The sequence below is a fragment of the Oncorhynchus gorbuscha genome, linkage group LG01 (genome assembly GCF_021184085.1).
Source record: "Oncorhynchus gorbuscha isolate QuinsamMale2020 ecotype Even-year linkage group LG01, OgorEven_v1.0, whole genome shotgun sequence".
Taxonomy (NCBI): domain Eukaryota; kingdom Metazoa; phylum Chordata; class Actinopteri; order Salmoniformes; family Salmonidae; genus Oncorhynchus; species Oncorhynchus gorbuscha.
In genome coordinates, this window is record NC_060173.1 from 55,414,697 (window position 1) to 55,433,565 (window position 18,869).

The 18,869-nt window shown below is 41.7% G+C and overlaps 1 protein-coding gene across 1 annotated transcript in view; it reads right to left on the bottom strand.

Moving 5' to 3' along the window:
* Positions 1–12,549: 12,549 nt before the first annotated feature.
* snupn (snurportin 1) overlaps positions 12,550–18,869 on the bottom strand; it is a 31,346-nt gene continuing 25,026 nt past the window's right edge. Inside the window, exons 5-9 of the mRNA XM_046357373.1 lie at positions 15,093–15,189; positions 14,592–14,689; positions 14,343–14,420; positions 13,958–14,038; positions 12,550–13,580 (exon numbers count right to left, since the gene is read on the bottom strand). Coding sequence (XP_046213329.1) covers positions 13,236–13,580; positions 13,958–14,038; positions 14,343–14,420; positions 14,592–14,689; positions 15,093–15,189 — 699 coding nt within the window. The 3' untranslated portion in view covers positions 12,550–13,235. The remainder of the gene's footprint in view (positions 13,581–13,957; positions 14,039–14,342; positions 14,421–14,591; positions 14,690–15,092; positions 15,190–18,869) is intronic.

Genomic DNA, 18,869 nt, shown 5'->3' on the forward strand with positions numbered 1-18,869 from the left:
TGAGGCCGGTTGGACGTATTGTCAAATTCTCTAAAATTACGTTGGAGGCGGCTCATGTTAGAGAAATGAACATTAAAGTCTCTGCCAACAGCTCTGTTGGGCATTCCTGCAGTCAGCATGCGAAATGCACGTTCCCTCAATTTTTTTTTTTACATCTGTGGCATTGTGTTGTGACAAAACTGCACATTTTAGAGTGGCCTTTTATTATCCCCAGCACAAGGTGCACATGTGTAATGATCATGCTGTTTTAACAACTTATTGATATGCCACACCTGTCAGGTGGATGGATTATTTTGGCAATTTAGAAATGCTCACTAACAGGAATGTAAACAAATTTGTACACAACATTTGTGCGTATGGAACATTTCAGGGATCATTATTTCAGCTCATGAAACGTGGGACCAACACTTTACATGTCACGTTTATATTTGTGTCCAATGTAGTTAGTTGGCTAGCTAACACAAAATGCCAAGTTCGTATTTCTTGATCCAACCAAAAAACAGAACAAACAAGTTACATACATGTAGTACCAGTCAAAAGTTCAAGGGTTTTTCTTTATTTGCACTTTTTTTCTACATTGTAGAATTATAGTGAAGACTTCATAACTATGAAATAACACATATGGAATAATGTAGTAACCAAAAAAAGTGTTAAACAATTCTAAATATTTGAGATTTTTCAAAGTGCCTTGATGACAGCTTTGCACACTCTTGACATTCCCTCAACCAGCTTCATGAGGTAGTCACCTGGAATGCATTTCAATTAACAGGTGTGCCTTGTTAAAAGTTAATTTGTGGTATTTCTTTCCTTCTTAATGTGTTTGAGCCAATCAGCTGTGTTGTGACAAGGTAGGGTTGTTATACAGGAGATGGTATTTTACCAAATAGGGCTAAGTCCCTAGTATGGCAAGAACAGCTCTAATAAGCAAAGAGAAAAGACTTTAAGACATCATTACTTTAAGACGTGGTCAGTCAATGGAAATGTTCAATTGCAGTTTTAAAAACCATCAAGCGCTATGATGAACGTGGCTCTCACAAGGACTGCCACAGGAAAGGAAGACCCAGAATGACCTCTGCTGCAGAGGATAAGTTCATTTGAGTTACCAGCCTCAAAAATTGCAGCACAAATAAATGCTTCACAGAGTTCAAGTAACAGACCCATCTCAACATCAATTGTTCAGCGGAGACTGTTCAGAGGTGAATCAGGCCTTCATGGTCGAATTGCTGCAAAGAAACCACACACAAAGGACACCAATAATAAGAAAAGACTTGCTTGGGCCAAGAAACACGAGCAATGGACATTAACCAGTGGAAATCTGTCCTTTGGTCTGATGAGTCCAAATTTGACATTTTTGGTTCCAACCACTGTCTTGGTGAGGTGCAGAGTAGGGGAACGGATGATCTCTGCATGTGTGGTTCCCACAGTGAAATATGGAGTAGGAGGTGTAATGGTGTGGGGGTGATTTGCTGGTGACACAGTCTTTGATTTATTTAGAATTCAAGGCACACTTAACTAGCATGGCTACCACAACATTCTGCAGCGATACGCCATCCCATCTGGCTTACTCTTAGTGGGTCTATCATTTGTTTTTCAACAGGACAATAACCCAACACACCTACAGGCTGTATAAGGGCTATTTGACCAAGAAGGAAAGTGATGGAGTGTTTCATCAGATGACCTGGCCTCCACAATCACCCGACCTCAACCCAATTGAGATGGTTTGGGATGAGTTGGACCGCAGTGAAGGAAAAACAGCCAACAAGTGCTCAGCATAAGTGGTAACTCCTTCAAGATTGTTGGAAAAGCATTCCAGGTGAAGCTGGTTGAGAGAACGCCATAAGCGTGCAAAGCTGTCATCATGGCAAAGGGTGGCTATTTTGAATGATTTTAGAATGTAGAACATAATTATTATTATTTTTAAACATTGAATGAGTAGGTGTCCAAACTTTTGACTGGTACTGTACGTGCTGTTTGCAGATCCACTAAACAAAATCAGACAACAATTATCCGTTTGCTCTGGTGGTGTTAGTTACATTTGGCTAGCACAGCAAATAACCGGAGGTACTGTGAAGGTAGAGAAAGATACATTGACCTTGTTAGCCAGCTAGATAGGTGAATCTCTCACAGCAGCCAACAATATTACTAAACTAAATGTAGCTAACATATGAGTCCAATGTCTGATGGCCACATTGTTCATATCAAAAGTTAGTGGGGTAATTTTTGCCGCTAGCTATCAATCCCTCTCTCCCTCTCACCAATCTCTCCTAGCTCTTCATCTGCTTTCTCCAAAACGCAAGTATATTTTACCAGGTGTATTGTTAACTTAGTTTCAAATAAGAAACATACTGTAGTATTAACTAGCTATTGCCATGTATTTCCAACCTCACGTTACAAGAACTAGCTAGAAGTTTGTTTCCATGTAGTAAAACTAGATTATAATACAAAAATGCTAGCGCTGGCACCTTGTGGTGATAATGTTGAACTGCATATAATTACACCAGGATGACACAGAAAATGAAGCAAACGAATTGCAAATTAATTTCAAGCAACATACATTTTTAAATAAAATCAAATGTATCTTAAAATATTCCTTTCTGCACAACCTCATGATAGTGATATTTGGTAATGATCTCGCTCTCCTGTGCATGTCATCCTTAAGGCCTACCTTCATTAGTAGGGCTTGCACTAATCCATTTCATGATGGCATGTACAGTAGCTGTAAAAGTCAAATTTGGTATCCTTCAAAATGGTCAACTTCATTAATTGTCTAATGAAAAAAAGTGTCAGCTTTTGGTTCTTTCAAATTATTCGAAAAATTATTCCCACTCACAAATTCAGATCGAGGAGTGCTTTTCCTATTTCAAATAGTATAATTTCAAATGGAGAAAACATCTGAACAGATTGTAAACAATGTGTGAGGATTTGCTAATCCCGTTTCAGTATAGAAATTACATGCCACATGTACAAGTGCATTGGACATTCCCACGAGGCCAATACTAATCCCAACATATGTCTGTATTGGGAATGCATGCTATAAATAATCTCATATCCATTGTAAACAATGGAACCAAAAGGGTACAGCATGGATAGTGGAGGCAAGAGAAAAATACCCTGGAGAGTGACCACAGTGAAGGGTCCCTTTTACATGGGCTGCAAAGTAGCCATGTAATGTGTGAGTTCCATACCTGTATGGCTGACCGGGATGGTCTATCATACATTTATGATAGACAGGAGACACTACTTAAAGTCTCAGAGGGGACGACATCACATCACATAGTTACATTTTTGAAATGACATCACATCGGCTACTAGAATTCACCTCTGCTACAGTCACACCCCTTTCACTTCCTCCTATGGCTACGACAGTATAAATCAGCTGTATGATCAGAGTCAATGTAGCAGAAAGAAATACCCACAAAATGTGTTCTGTGGGTGCTAGATTAACTCAGTTCACACAGTGTGCTCTGCTGGCTGCTGAGGTTGATGCGGAGGAGGTGGTGGTCAGTGAGTGTAGCAGAGGCGAGTTTGTAGCACGTGAGCTAGTTGACAGGTGAGTGCTAGACTCTTCCTCCACGAATCCTTCCTCGATTCCTCTCATCGCCTCCTTCTCAAAACCCATTGGAGGTCAGTGGGGAGGAACCTTGTACCTTCTGCTCCAACAAAGTTGTGTTACAATACAGGTGAGGAGATAGGATGTGAGTAATCAAGGAAAGAGAAAGTGAGACAAAGCCCAAGTAGCCAGTTAAATCAAAGAGGCAATTGAGGTAATATGTACATGTAGGTAAAGTGACTATGCATCGATAATAAACAGAGTAGCAATTTGGTTAGCTGTTCAGGAGTCTTTTGGCTTGGGGCAGAAGCTGTTAAGAAGCCCTTTGGGCATAGACTTGGCACTCCGGTACCACTTGCCGTGTGGTAGCAGAGAGAACAGTCGATGACTTGGCTGGCTGGAGTCTTTGGCAATTTTTAAGGCCTTCCTCTGACAACACCTGGTATAGAGGTCCTGGATGGCAGGAAGCTTGGCCCCATTGATATACTGGGCCGTACGCACTACCCTCTGTGGTGCCTTGCGGTCGGAGGCCAAGATGTTGCCATACCAGCCCGTGATGCTATCAGTCAGGATGCTCTCGATGGTGCAGCTGTAGAACTTTTTGAGGATCTGGGGACACATGCCAAGTCTTTTCATTCTCCTGAGGGGGAATAAGCATTGTCGTGCCCTCTTCACGACTGTCTTGGTGTGTTTGGGCCATGACAGTTTGTTGTTGATGTGGACACCAAGGAATTTGAAGCACTCAACCTGCTCCACTACAGCCCCTTCAATGAGAATGGGGGCATGCCAAGCCCTCCTTTTCCTCTTAATGATTGTGTTGGAATCGTTCTTGGCCATGTAGTCAATGGTGAACAGGGAGTACAGGAGGAGACTGAGCACACACCCCTGAGGGGACCCTGTGTTGAGGATCAGCATGGCAGATGTGGTTGTCTACCCTTACCACCTGGGGGCAGCACGTCAAGAAGTCCAGGATCCAGTTGTAAAGGAAGGTGTTTAGTCCCAGGGTCCTTAGCTTAGTGATGAGCTTTGAGGGCACTATGGTGTTGAACGCTGAGCTGTAGTCAATGAATAGCATTCTCACGTAGGTGTTCTTTTTGTCCAGGTGTGAAAGGGCAGTGTGGAGTGCAATAGAGATTGTGTCAACTGTGGATCTGTTGGGGTGGTATGCAAATGGGAGTAGGTTTAGGGTTTCTGGGATAATGGTGTTGATGTGAGCAATGACCAGCCTTTCAAAGCACTTCATAGCTACATACGTGTCTTATACAAATAATAAGCAGAATGTCAGGGCTGGAACTGAAACCTGAAAACTCAGTACACTCCTAGATCTCTAGGAGCAAGGTTGGCCATGTATGTTCTAGGTCTATGAATTATTACTTTTAACAGTATTTTTACAACAGTAAACCAATAGCATATACAACCCATTGGAGATACACGCTTGAGTCTCTCCAGGACTTGGTACTTTCTTGGGGACCCGTTACAGCCACTACAGAACAGCTGTGGTTTACAAACACACAGAGATCTTTAGGCTTCCAGGGTTCACTTCCACTCCTCCTGAAAAAATCTGTTAAAATAATTCAAATTAAGAACGACAATTAAAAATACTGTTAAGACCTTGTGGGAATGCAGTGTCAATCCAAGATCATGCTGTTCAAAGTGGCTAGAGGACTCCTTAACGAGAGAAATAATTAAGAATGGAAAATGTTAGCTTACAATATTTAAATTGAGCTGCTTCATCATTCCTCACACACATACTGATCATCATGACTTGCTTACAATTGACAATTTTGATATGCTCATTTCAGTTGTATTATTTGTCCTTCCTCTTTGAGATGGCATCCAGACAGGCTACTTTAGGAAATGTTATATTTGGCCTATAAAATAATGTAGCAAGGAAAGTTAAGGGGGAGATGGACAGCTATAGTACTACGAAAGAAGTTGGTTATGAAATTATTATCCCAGCATGTGCCTTATTCCAGAGGATGATTTGTATAGGATTCGTTTTTCCAAACCCCCCCTGTAACTATATATATATATTTTAAAATTCAGTTGAGTCTATAATGGAAGCCTGGTGGTTTTTATTCTTGGCATGAAGATATTTCATGTTTAGACGATAAAAGGCTACACCAATCATTCGTGCTTGGCTGCCAAATGTATAGGTGTCCCCTTAGGCATAATACTTAAATTGAGTACATGTGATCATAATCATTATTTTAGCAATCTACATCCCTCCTAGCAAGGTTATTATAATTGTGGTTTTATATTTGTTTGATTTCTATTAGTTTCAATTAGTTTCCAGACATAATTTACTAGTTTGTTGTATAAGCATTTCTATTTCCTTTTTTAATATGAATTAGTTTCAGTTTGTGTTAAATAGTTTATTTTTGTTGTGTTTTTGGGATGTCACTTCTTGTAAATGGGGGCAGTAATACATAAGGTGATGGGTCAGGTCATAGGTTTGGTTTAGGATAAAGTAAAATTCAATGTGAATTCAATTAAAAGGAATAGTGCCAACACTGGTCCAACAATATGGCGCAAGGAAACTCTTTGCCCATCTTCACGCCAATCCAACTTGAACTTTGGTAGTACATGTAAGAATAATGAAGTTAGCTACCGCCCCTGTTAGCTAGTGACAGCTAGTGATAGTGATGCACAAGCTAGGCCTATTTGAAACATCACCATCACCTGGCTGCATTTACCCGCCAGATTTCACCCCCCAAAACCCCATTAGATTAAAACTGAACAGAATTTGTGTAAAAAAAAAAAAAACTTTAGTTCGTTTTAGGAGGCAAAAAAGTTTCAGTATAGTTTTTCAAACAGGTTTGTTATTTAATATCAGTTTACTATAATAACCTTGCCTCCTAGCTGTTGGACAGCGTACTTGCACTTGATATGAATTTATAGATGAGAAAGTGAACTTGCAATTTCAAAGAAGGTTTGAACTGCGAGAGCTTCTCTGCTGTGATCACATTGGCTGGTGGTAAAACATTCAATAAACGGGAATCCTCTGTTCTTCCCGCACCCAATGTTTATGTTTACAATTAAATGTATTACGTCATAATGGAAACATTCTAATATTAGGCAATCAAATGTATGAATTAAGTTTTTCAATTTTCCCACAAGTCTAATTTGCATAAAACATTGTGATTGGCTGATAGCTGTGAGGTTTATCAATCAGGATCAAATCCTCTGATCTCTTTGAGCTCAATAATAGAATGTTCATATTTGAAGATTGATTTGCCAAAGAGACTGCCTTTCGGCAATCAAATGTATTTATAGAGCCTTTTCAGCAGATGTCACAAAGTGCTTATACTATAACCCAGCCTAAAACCTAAAAGAACAAGCAATGCTGACGTAGAAGCACAGTGGCTAGGAAAAACTCCCTAGAAAAGCAGGAACCTAGGAAGAGACCTAGAGAGGAACCAGGCTCTGAGTGGTGGCCAGTCCTCTTCTGGCTGTGCCGGGTGGAGATTATAAGAGTCCATGGCCATTAAGGCCAGATCATTCTTCAAGATCTTCAGACGTTCATAGATGACCAGCAGGGTCAAATAATAATCCCAGTGGTTGTAGAGCAGGGGTGTCAAAGTCAAATGGACGGAGGGCCAAATAAAAAATTTAGCTACAAGCCGAGGGCCGGACTGTTCGAATGTTCATTGAAAATTTTTTAAATGACGCATATAGTCTAGTGAACCTAATTGAACCTACTGAAAACCTAACAAATATATTCCAATATGATCAGATAAATAAAGCAATATTTTCTTATGGCTCTGTCAGTAATCTTTAATTTTCAACAGACACAAAAGACAAATTTCCTTTATATAAAAATCCCCATAACATGAACATTAAATGAAAGAAACCGGTATTCAAGGCACCATCAGTAGCCTATATTTTCTATTTTAGCAAAAGTGGGCTAAATTTACTTCAAAGAAAAAAACAATAATAGCAATTTTCTATCATCCACTCAACTGAAATATTTTAAAAATATAATTGGATTGAAATACAATAAAATAAAGTGCAAAAATCTATTAATCAAAAACAACACTTTGTTTAAGGAGAAGTAACATGCAGTGAAAACAAATATTAAACTAACTTTTAAACTTGAACTGAGTAAAAACTCTAAATATGTGATTGCACAGTAATGTTCACTTGTTTGAGGTTGAGGGTGATACTTGGTGGTGTCCCATCTTTTCCACAAGTTCATCAATGTTCAGGGTAAGGCTCTGAGCTGAGGAAATCCTCAGAATTGAGTGGAGGTGTTCAGCAGTAAGTCGACTTCTGTGTGATGTTTTGTTCAAGTTCATCAAAGAAAACAGTTGTTCACACAGGTATGTGCTGCCAAACATAGACAACGTTTGAGCAGCCTGGATGCGCAGCTGGGGCATTGTGTCGGGGAGGAAACGGGCGAACTCCGCAGCACCCACTGCAGCATATTTTGCCCTCAGTGCATCATTGCATTGGAGGTCAATCAACTCCATTTGGAGGTTTGGTGGTGAGCTTTCCACGTCAACAGCAAATGGGTTACCGAGCAGTTCCAACCTGCTTTTTGTGCTTCAAAGTCAGCAAATCGGCGTCGAAAGTCAGCGGCAAGCATACCTATTTTATCAGTCAACTGTGCGCTCGGGAACGCACTGGTAGAGAGCTTCTCTTTCATGGTCTGGCAGCTGGGAAAGTGGCTCAAATTTTCTTTCCGCATCTGCGTCTCCCACAGAGTCAGTTTGGTTTTAAATGCCTTCACTGTACTGTACATATCAGAGATGACACGATCCCGACCCTGCAGCTGCAAGTTCATTGCATTCAGATGACTCGTAATGTCACACAGAAAAGCCATTTCACACAGAAACATTTCGTCTCGGAGTTGTGTTGTGTCTTTCCCTTTGCTGTCCAAGAACAGACAAATCTCCTCACGAAGCTCGAAACATCTTTGAAGCACCTTTCCCTGGCTTAGCCATCGCACCTCTGTGTGATAAGGCAAATCACCATGCTCCGTTTCTAACTCCGTCAGAAATGCCTTGAACTGGCGGTGATTCAAACCTTTGGCTCTGATAAAGTTAACTGTGCGCGTGATGATGCTCATTACATGCTCCATTTTCAAGGCTTTACTGCACAACGCTTCCTGGTGTATGATACAATGATAAGCTGTCAGCTCACCTGTCGCGTTTTCCTCTTGCATCTTTTCCCGTATCTTCGTCACCAGTCCGCTCCTGTGTCCACACATCGCAGGTGCTCCGTCGGTTGTCAAACCCACAAGTTTTTCCCAAGGCAGCTCCATCTCATTTACACATCTTGACACCTCTTCATACAAATCATGCCCCGTAGTTGTGCCATGCATAGGACGTAAAGCCAAAAACTCCTCTGTCACGCTTAGGCTGGAGTCCACTCCGCGGATGAAAATTGACAACTGGGCAATGTCAGAAATGTCGGTGCTCTCATCCACAGCCAAGGAATATGCAATGAAATCTTTTCCCTTTTTCACAAGCTGCTCTTTTAGATTGATGGACAACTGGTCTACTCTCTCGGCAATGGTGTTTCTGCTCAGACTCACATTTAAAAAGAGTTGCCTTTTTCTGGGCAAACTTCGTCACAAACTTTAATCATGCAGTTTTTGATGAAATCCCCCTCCGTAAATGGCCGGGCTGATTTAGCGATCTCTTCTGCCAAAATAAAACTGGCCTTGACAGCAGCCTGGCCTTGTGATTTGGCTTTTTTGAACAGAGCCTGTCGAGATTTGAGGCCTCGTTTTAATTCCTCTGCCTTTTGTAGCCTTTGTTCCATGTCCATATTCTTGTTTTTGTCCGCGTGTTTCGTTTCATAATGTCGTCTCAGATTATACTCTTTCAGTACCGCCACACTTTCTCCACACAGAAGACACACAGGTTTTCCAGCTACCTCCGTGAACAAATACTCCGACTCCCACCTTGTTTGAAACCCCCGGTTCTCAGTGTCCACCTTCCGTTTTGCCATTTTTGATGGGTATCTGAAAGTTAATTTTACTGTGATGCTGACAACTGCTGTGCCAATAAATATTGAAATGAAGCAGCCTACTGCTCGGTGCGTCACCGTTGCATTGTGGGAAATGTAGTATTGGTGCGTGTAAAAGATCTGCGGGCTGCCGGCTTGCTGCGGTCTGCGGGCCGGTTCTAATAACAAATCAAGATCATCCCAGGGGCCGTAAAAAACCTTCTCGCGGGCCGGATGTGGCCCGCGGGCCTTGACTCTGACATATGTGTTGTAGAGGGTGCAATAGGTCAACACCTCAGGAATAAATGTCAGTTGGCTTTTCATAGTCGAGCATTCAGAGGTTGAGACAGCAGGTGCAGTAGAGCAGGAGAGGGAGGGAGAGGGTCAAAAACAGCCAGGAGTCGTCAGGCCAGGTAGTCCTGAGGCATGGTCCTAGGGCTCAGGTCCTCCGGGAGGGGAGAGATGGGAGAATTAGAGGAAGCATACTAAAGTTCACACAGGACACCAGATAAGACAAGAGAATTACACCAGATACGACAGAATGACCCTAGCCACCGGCACATAGACTATTGCATTATAGATACTGGAGAATGAGACAAGGGGGTAGCAGGGTACACTGTGGGCCCCGTCCGACGATTCCCCCGTACAGGGTTAACCAGGCAGGATATAAACCACGCCCACTTTGCCAAAGCACAGCCCCACACCACTAGAGGGATGTCAACAGACCACCAACTTACTACTCTGAGCGAAGGCTGAGTATAGCCCACGAAGACCTCTCCGACTGCACGAGCTCGAGGGGGCGCAAAACCGGACAGGAAGACCACGTCAGTGACTCAACCCACTCATATCAAGTATAGCAAAAAAAAAAGCCTGACACGGCGTGACCCACCCATCCTAGGGAGAGAACTAGTGGGAGAGAACTAGTGAGCCAGCCTCTGTAATAGGTTTAGAGGCAGATAATCGCAGTGGAGAGAGGGTAGCCGACCAGGCACAGACAGCCAGGGAGGTTTGTCAGTACCTTGCCGTTCACCTTCACACCCCTGGGCCAGATTACACTCAATCATAGGACCTATTGAAGAGATGAGTCTTCAGTAAAGACTTAAAAGTCGAGACAGGAGTGGAATGTAATAGGAACACCTTCCTAATATTGAGTTGCATGCATCTTTCGTACTGTCAGCAGTGAGCGTCTGAGTAAGGCTGCAGAGGTTGTTCCCAGTCTCACCACACGTAGATAGGCACACACCTCCTTCCTGTTGACAGGCTCTTTCCACACAACTCAATTCTGTACCCCACAGTTACTCAAATGTCACCATGCATACTGGGGCGTCAGAGGGAAGATGCGAATTAAGCCGATTACGCCATTTTGTCTTAATGAAATTAGTCACGTTCTAGAGCGGTCTGTATAACTGTTTTCCACAACACAAAATGTGGTCTTCAACAAGGTGCAGAGGACCACAGTGAAATGTGGTTATATTTCCTTGTCAATTTGCAAAAAATATTTACTAGCTGGACAGTCAAGAAACTGTATGAATATACAGTGCCTTCAGAAAGTATTCATACTCCTCGACTAATTTCACATTTTCTTGTTACAGCCTTAATTCAACATTTATAAAAATAAATAAAATAAAGTCTCACCCAAGCTACACAATACAGCATAATGACAAAGTGAAAACATGTTTTTAGACATTTTTGCAAAATGTATAGAAAATGAAATCCGGAAATCTCTTTTACACAAGTATTCACACCCATGAGTCAATACATGTCAGAATCACATTTGGCAGAGATACAGACGTGAGTCTTTCTGAGTAATTCTCTTAGCACTTTGCACACCGGAATTATACAATATTTGCACATTATCATTTTCAAAATTCTTCAAGAGCTGTCAAATTGGTTGTTGATCATTGCTAGACAATCATTTTCAAGTCTTACTATAGATTTCCAAGCAAATTTAAGTCAAAACTGTAAATCAGTCACTCAGGAACATTCAATATCTTCTTGGTAAGCAACTAGTCTAGATTTGGCCTTGCGTTTTAAATTGTCCTGCTGAAAGGTGAATTCATCTCCCAGTATTTGTTGAAAAGCAGACCAGGTTTTCCTCTACGATTTTGCCTGTGCTCAGCTCTGTTCCATTTATTTTTTATCCTGAAACTCCCCCGTTCTTAACGATTGCATGCATACCCATAACATGATGCAGCCACCACTATGCTTGAAAATTTGGCGAGTGGCATGTTTTGGAATATTCTTAATCTGTACATGCTTCCTTCGTCTTACTCTGTAATTTAGGTTAGTCTTGTGGAATAACTACAATGTTGTTGATACATCCTTAGTTTTCTCCTATGACATCCATTTTTACTCATGTACCAATAAGTGCCCTTATTTGCGAGGCATTGGAAAAACCTCCATGTTCTTTGTGGTTGAATTGGTGTTTGAAATTCACTGCTCGACTGAGGGACCTCACAGATAATTATATGCGTGTGGTACAGAAATTAGGTTGCCATTCAAAATCATATTAAACACTATTATTGCACACAGAGTGAGTCCATGTGACTTGTTAAGCACATTTTACTCCTGAACTTTAGGCTTGCCATAACAATGGGGATGAAAACTTATTGGCTCAAGACGTCAGCTTTTCATTTGTAAAAAAATCCAAAAAACATAATTACGCTGGCCTACACACAATAGAGTATTGTGTGTAGGCCAATGACAAAATAAATATCAATTTAATTCATTTTTAATTCAGGCGTACAACATTTGGAAAAAAGTCAAGGGGTGTGAATACTTTCTGAAGGAACTGTAGGTCCATTATAATTTCTACAGTTTCGATTTGGTTTTAGTAATTTTAAAGTATATCGAGTTCGTCCCCCTAAAAATTCACAGGCTGTATGTTTGACACCCCTGCTCTATAGCCTTTTTAAGCAGTTGATGTTAGATTTCAATCAAAATAACTGAATTCATCTTGATTTAGCTTAATGATTCCCATCTCATCTATCCATGGTCAATGCCTAATCATTCTTACCTCTTGAATAAAAGTCTGAGAACAAAAATTGAAAAGTCAATTAAAACAATTTAATAAACATGCACTTAAAAGAATCAGATTAAATCAACTTTTGCATTTGTTGTTACACATCTGGCCATGACAGACACTGTCAATTTAGGTCTAAAGGGCCTGTGTAACCAACTGTGTTATTTATTGAACCTCTGAAAGTGCAATGACGTATAGTTGTCCATTCACAAGGCCTGGCAAAATGAGCAGAAGAACAGTGTTCATTTCGGCAACACTAAAGTAAGTTGCCCAGCCCCAGTGGTCTCTCAATGGAAAAATATAATTGAAAGTAGTTTTTAATCTAGGAATGCGTTTAATCTAGGTCCGGGAAACTGGCTTCTTTAATAGGGCCCTTGCATTTGACATAGTCTAATCCACAGTGTAATGAAAATGTGGATACAGCTCTGGTGAACCAAGCGATGCCTGAACTCAGGGCGCTCCAAATGAAGCACAGTGAGTAACTTGCTATTTCATTGAACTCCCGCTCATTAAATGCCTCGCAATGTAACTGTCCAAAAAAAACTCCCCACAATGTAGTCTGAAGTTTTTTGTAATTTGTCTTTCTGGCATGGTGAGCAGCAAAGCATTACAATATTATTGGTTAGCAGAACAGAGTTAGCCTTTAGCAGCTAGCCAACTGAGTTAGCCTTTAGTGGCTAGCTAACTGAGTTGGCCTTCAGTGGCTAGCTAACTCGTGCTCTTCTCTGAAGTCTCCATGCGAGACTCCTTCAGCGGTCTGCTGCGGGGCGAGGTGGCGGTGTCGCCATCTCCCTTTTCCTGGTCGGGGGTGGATAGGTGCTCCAGCTCGTAGCGTCCGTTCAGGTCCCCTGGCCGGACATGGTCGGAGGTCTTCTTGTGCTCCCGGATCTGGGCCAGCTGGTGGCCGGCATACTCTGGCTTGGCGGTGAGGGGCCCCAACGGGACCTCCATGCCCAGGATATCGACGACCATGTAGGGCCGCAGCCAGCCCACCAGAGGGGTGCTGCCGGGGGTGTAGTGGGTCTGCCGGTGGTAAAACAGAAGTCCGTCCACCTGAGGACACACAGAATCCACTCAGTTTGGGCTTGTTACAACTGCCTCATCATGCCCCCGGGAGAGCAGTCTCACCTTTAACCTCAATGGTGGTGGGCTGAGCACCAAAACAGACTCTAGACAAGTCAATGAGGTTGAGAGAGGTTCTATTGGGAGCTATAAGTTGAGAGATGGCGCATTGAACCAGGAAACCCAGACTAGCAATGTGTGTTCATTCTATGTAGTACACTTCATTCTTTCCCAAGAGTGTCGAGAAGCAAACAGAGGAGAATCACAGACTGTTCTGCCCCTTTTACAGACTACAAGTAGAATCACAGATGTACTATAGGACTAAATAGCTGCATTTGAAGTAGTATGCAGTTGGGAGTTGTTCTTACATTGAAGTTGTACTCTGTTGCAAGTGCTTGCTGAATGGCTTCCGTTGAGCAGGCAGTGCTTTGAAGACTCACAAACTTGAACTATGGAGAAAAAATAAAAACAGCAACAACCATATTGTCAGACAGCACACAGGCCACAGTTAATTGATCATCTAATGACAATATGACCATCTTTCCACAATCTCACGAGTACACTTTTTTTCAGTTTAATACACCAAATGAAACTGCATGTGTTGGCGGTCATGGTCAAATCAAAATAAACATGGAAAAGGAGGTGACATCTTTGGTCCTTTTTTATTTATACTTTTTTTTTTGTGCCTCTAATCATCCTCATTTGGACTAAATTGAAAAGGTCTATATATTTATTATTGTGTATTGCTCTTACAGGGTTCCTCTTGGCAATGTCAGCCATGCCATCCGTCTCCTGGACTTTCGACTGGAGCCAGTAGAACCGGAACTCTGTCTGTTGATGGAAAACAAACACCATCAACAAAGCTGTCACTAAAATCCCCAAATGACTGATGAATTGGTCAACATGGCAAAAAGAGCACATCTGTATCCCAGACACTAGTACTACAGCACTGTAATTCCACTGGAACTTCAATGCTCTGCTTATCAATCTGTGTGTGCTTACTGGACAGTCGTACACAGGATGGCCCCTCCAACACATGACATCCAGGATGAAGTAGGTCCGCTCCACCTCACTGTAGATACAGTCCAGGATGGTGTAATCTGCACACAGACCGAACATTAGCACCACCATGTGTGGTCATATATTTTTTGCATGGATGCAGTTTGCAAGGACAGTGGTAGAATAGATGGGATGGGTCTTTTTTGGGTTCCATTTTGATTCCTAGCCCCTCCTAGCTCCAAAACCTCAGGGTGTTCACAGATCTGAAAGTATTGGATAGGTTAAGTAAATGGTGGATGCTCTGCTTTGCCCATTGGTCTAATTGGAGCCATCACTATATTGATAAGATAAGATAGTACTTTAATAATCTTCAAAAGGGAAAATTTGATTGCACCAGCCAATACGTACAAAACCAAACCCCCACCCAGTCCTGTTAAATCTGTGAACCCTGATGGGGTGGAGGAACTGGAAGCTACAGATTGAAATGGGATCAGGCCCACGCACCTTTTCCCATTGCTGAGTTGTGTCTGTTGCCTCCAGGCAACAGAGAAGGGAAGCGGTTCACACAGTAGCCACTTTTGGTATATGCTGCAGTGGACCCCTTCAAATGGTGGGAAACAGAGACGTGAGGACTTTTTCATTGTTATTTCAGTCAAATCAAATTTTCTTTGTCACATACACGTGTTTAGCAGATGTTATTGAGGGTGTAGCGAAATGCTTGTGTTTTTAGGTTCAACAGGGCAGTAATATCTAACAAGTAATATCTAACAATTTCACAACAATACACACTAAGTGGCAAGTGATTTTAAGTCTATGTATATACAGCAGCATCCTCTAATGTACTAGTGATGGCTATTTAATAGTCTGATGGCCTTGAGATGGCTGTTTTTCAGGCACTCTGTCCCAGCTTTGATTCACAGTACTGACCTCGCCTTCTGGATGACAGCAGGGTGAAAAGGCAGTGGGTCAGGTGGTGGTTGTCATTGATTATCTTTTTGGCCTTCCTGTGACATTGGGTGCTCTAGGTGTCCTGGAGGGCAGGTAGTTCGCCCCCGGTGATGCGTTGTGCAGACTGAACTACCCTCTGGAGAGCCCTGCGGTTGTGGGTGGTGCAATTGCCGTACTAGACAGTGATACAGCCCAACAGGATGCTCTCAATTGTGCATCTGTAAACATTTGTGAGGGTTTTAGGTACCAAGCCAAATTTCTTCAGCCTGCTGAGTTTGAAGAGGCACTGCTGCACATTCTTCACCAAACTTTGTGTGTGAACCATTTCAGTTTGTCAGTGATGTGTATGCCGAGGAACTTCAAGCTTTCCACATTCACTTCAGTCCCATCATCTATATGTGGATGGGGGGGTGCTACCTCTGCTGTTTCCTGAAGTCAATGATCAGCTCCTTTGTTTTGTTGACATTGGGTGAGGTTATTTTCCTGGCACCACACTCCCAGGGGGCCCTCACCTCCTCCCTGTAGGCTGTCTCGTCATTGTTGGTGATCAGGCCTACTACTGTTGTGTTGGAGGCGTGCGTGACCACGCAGTCATGAGTGAGAAGGGTGTAAAGGAGGGGGCTGAGCACGCATCCTTGTGGGGCCCCAGCATTGAGGATCAACGAAGTGAAGGTGTTGTTTCTTACCTTCACCACCTGGGGGCGGCCCGTCAGGAAGTCCAGGACCCAGTCGCACATGGCGGGGTTCAGACCTTTGGCGTCGAGCTTAATGATGAGCTTGGAGGGTACTATGGTGTTGAATGCTGAGCTAGTCAATGAACAGCATTCGTACATACACTACCGTTCAAAAGTGTGGGGTCACTTAGAAATGTCCTTTTTGAGAAGCGCACATTTTTTTGTCCATTAAAATAACATCAGATTGATCAGAAATACAGTGTAGACGCTACACTGTTAAATTTTGTAAATTACTATTGTAGTTGGAAACAGCAGATTTTTTTATGGAATATCTACATAGGCGTACAGAGGCCCATTATCAGCAACCATTACTGCCGTGTTCCAATGGCACTTTTTTAGCTAATCAAAGTTTATAATTTAAAAACATGCTTAATTGATCATTAGAAAACCCTCTTGCAGTTATATTAGCACAGCTGAAAACTGTTGTCCTGATTAAAGAAGAAATAAAACTGACCTCCTTTAGACTAGTTGAGTATCTGGAGCATCAGCATTTGTGGGTTTGATTACAGGCTCAAAATGGCCAGAAACAAATAACTTTCTTCTGAAACTCGTCAGTCTATTCTTATTCTGTGAAATGAAGGCCTTCCCTGTACTACTCCCTTCACAGAACAGCAAACCGTCTCTAACCAGAATAGAAAGAGGAGTGGGAGGCCACGGTGCACAACTGAGCAAGAGGACAAGTATATTAGTGTGTCTAGTTTGAGAAACAGACGCCTCACACGTCCTCATCTGGCAGCTTCATTAAATAGTACCCGCAACACACCAGTCTCAACGTCAACAGTGAAAGTTGCAAAGAAAATGCCATCTCAGACTGGTCAATAAAAATAAAAGATTTAAGAGGGGCAAAAGAACAAAGTGTCTGTATACTTCCCGAATGCACTGTATGTGTGTACACATTAGAGGTCGGCCGATTTCAAGTTTTCATAACAATCGAAAATCGGTAATTTTGGGCGCCGATTATTATTATGATTATTTTTTACCTTTTATTTAACTAGAGGCAATTCAGTTAAGAACACATTCTCATTTTCAATGACTGCCTAGCAACTGTGGGTTAACCTCCATTGTTCAGGGCCAGAACGACAGATTTCCACCTTGTCAGCTCAGGGGTTTCAATCGCACAGTTAACTAGTCCAACGCTCTATCCATTGCACTCCACGAGTAGCCTGCCTGTTACGCGAATGCAGTAGAAGTCAAGGTAAATTGCTAGCTAGCATTAAACTTATCATAATCACTAGTTATAACTACTAATCCAGTTTAGCAGGCAATATTAACAAGGTAAAATTGTGCCATTTCTCTTGCATTCATTGCACGCAGAGTCAGGGTATATGCAACAGTTTGGGCTGCCTGGCTCATTGCGAACTAATTTGCCAGAATTTTACGTAATTATGACGTACTTTGAAGGTTGTGCAATGTATCAAGAATATTTAGTCGTAGGGATGCCACCTGTTAGATAAAATACAGAACGGTTCCGTATTTCACTGAAATAAACGTTTTGTTTTCGAAATGATAGTTTCCGGATTCGATCATATTAATGACCAAAGGCTCGTATTTCTGTGTGTTATTATGTTATAATTATTATAATTAAGTCGGATTTGAAAGAGCAGTCTGACTGAGCAGCAGCAGGCCCGTAATCATTCATTCAAACAGCACTTTCCTGCGTTTTGCCAGCAGCTCTTCGCAAGCACAGCACTGTTTATGACTTCAAGCCTATCAGCCTAATGGCTGGTGTAACCAATGTGAAATGCCTAGCTTGTTAGCTGGGTGTGCACCAATACTGTTTCAAACATCACTCGCTTTTAGATCTGGAGTAGTTATTCTCCTTGCGCAGCAAGGGCCGCGGCTTTTGTGGTGCAATGGGTAACGATGCTTCGAGTGTGGCTGTTGTTGATGTGTTCCTGGTTCGAGCCCAGGTAGGGACGAGGAGAGGGACGGAAGCTATACTGTTACACTGGCAATACTATAGTGCCTATAAGAACGTCCAATAGTCAAAGGTATATGAAATACAAATGGTAGAGAGAGAAATGGTCCTATAAATACTATATTGACCACAACCGAAAATCTCTTACCTTGGAATATTGAAGTCTCATGTTAAAAGGAACCACCAACTTTCATATGTTCTCATGTTCTGAGCAAGGAACTTAAATGTTAAGCTTTTTTACATGGCACATATTACTTTCTTCTCCAACACTTTGTTTTTGCAATATTTATACCAAATTGAACATGTTTCATTATTTATTTGAGGCTAAATTGATTTTTATTGATGTTTTATATTAAGTTAAAATAAGTGTTAATTCAGTATTGTTGTAATTGTCATAAATCCAAATCGAATTATTTTTTATTAAAAAGTTTTTTTATTTTTTAAATATAATTTTATAATTTTTTAAAAATCAGCGCCGGCTTTTTTGGCCCTCCAATAATCGTATCGGCGTTGAAAAAAAATCATAATCGGTCGACCTCTAGTACACACACTATATATTCCGGTCTGACATTGCTCGTACAACTATAAAAAAATATATCCAAAAACATCAGAATAATATGTGTATTGTTTATTTTATTTTCTTGCTAGGTTCTACTGTACTTTTGGGAACTAGAAACACAA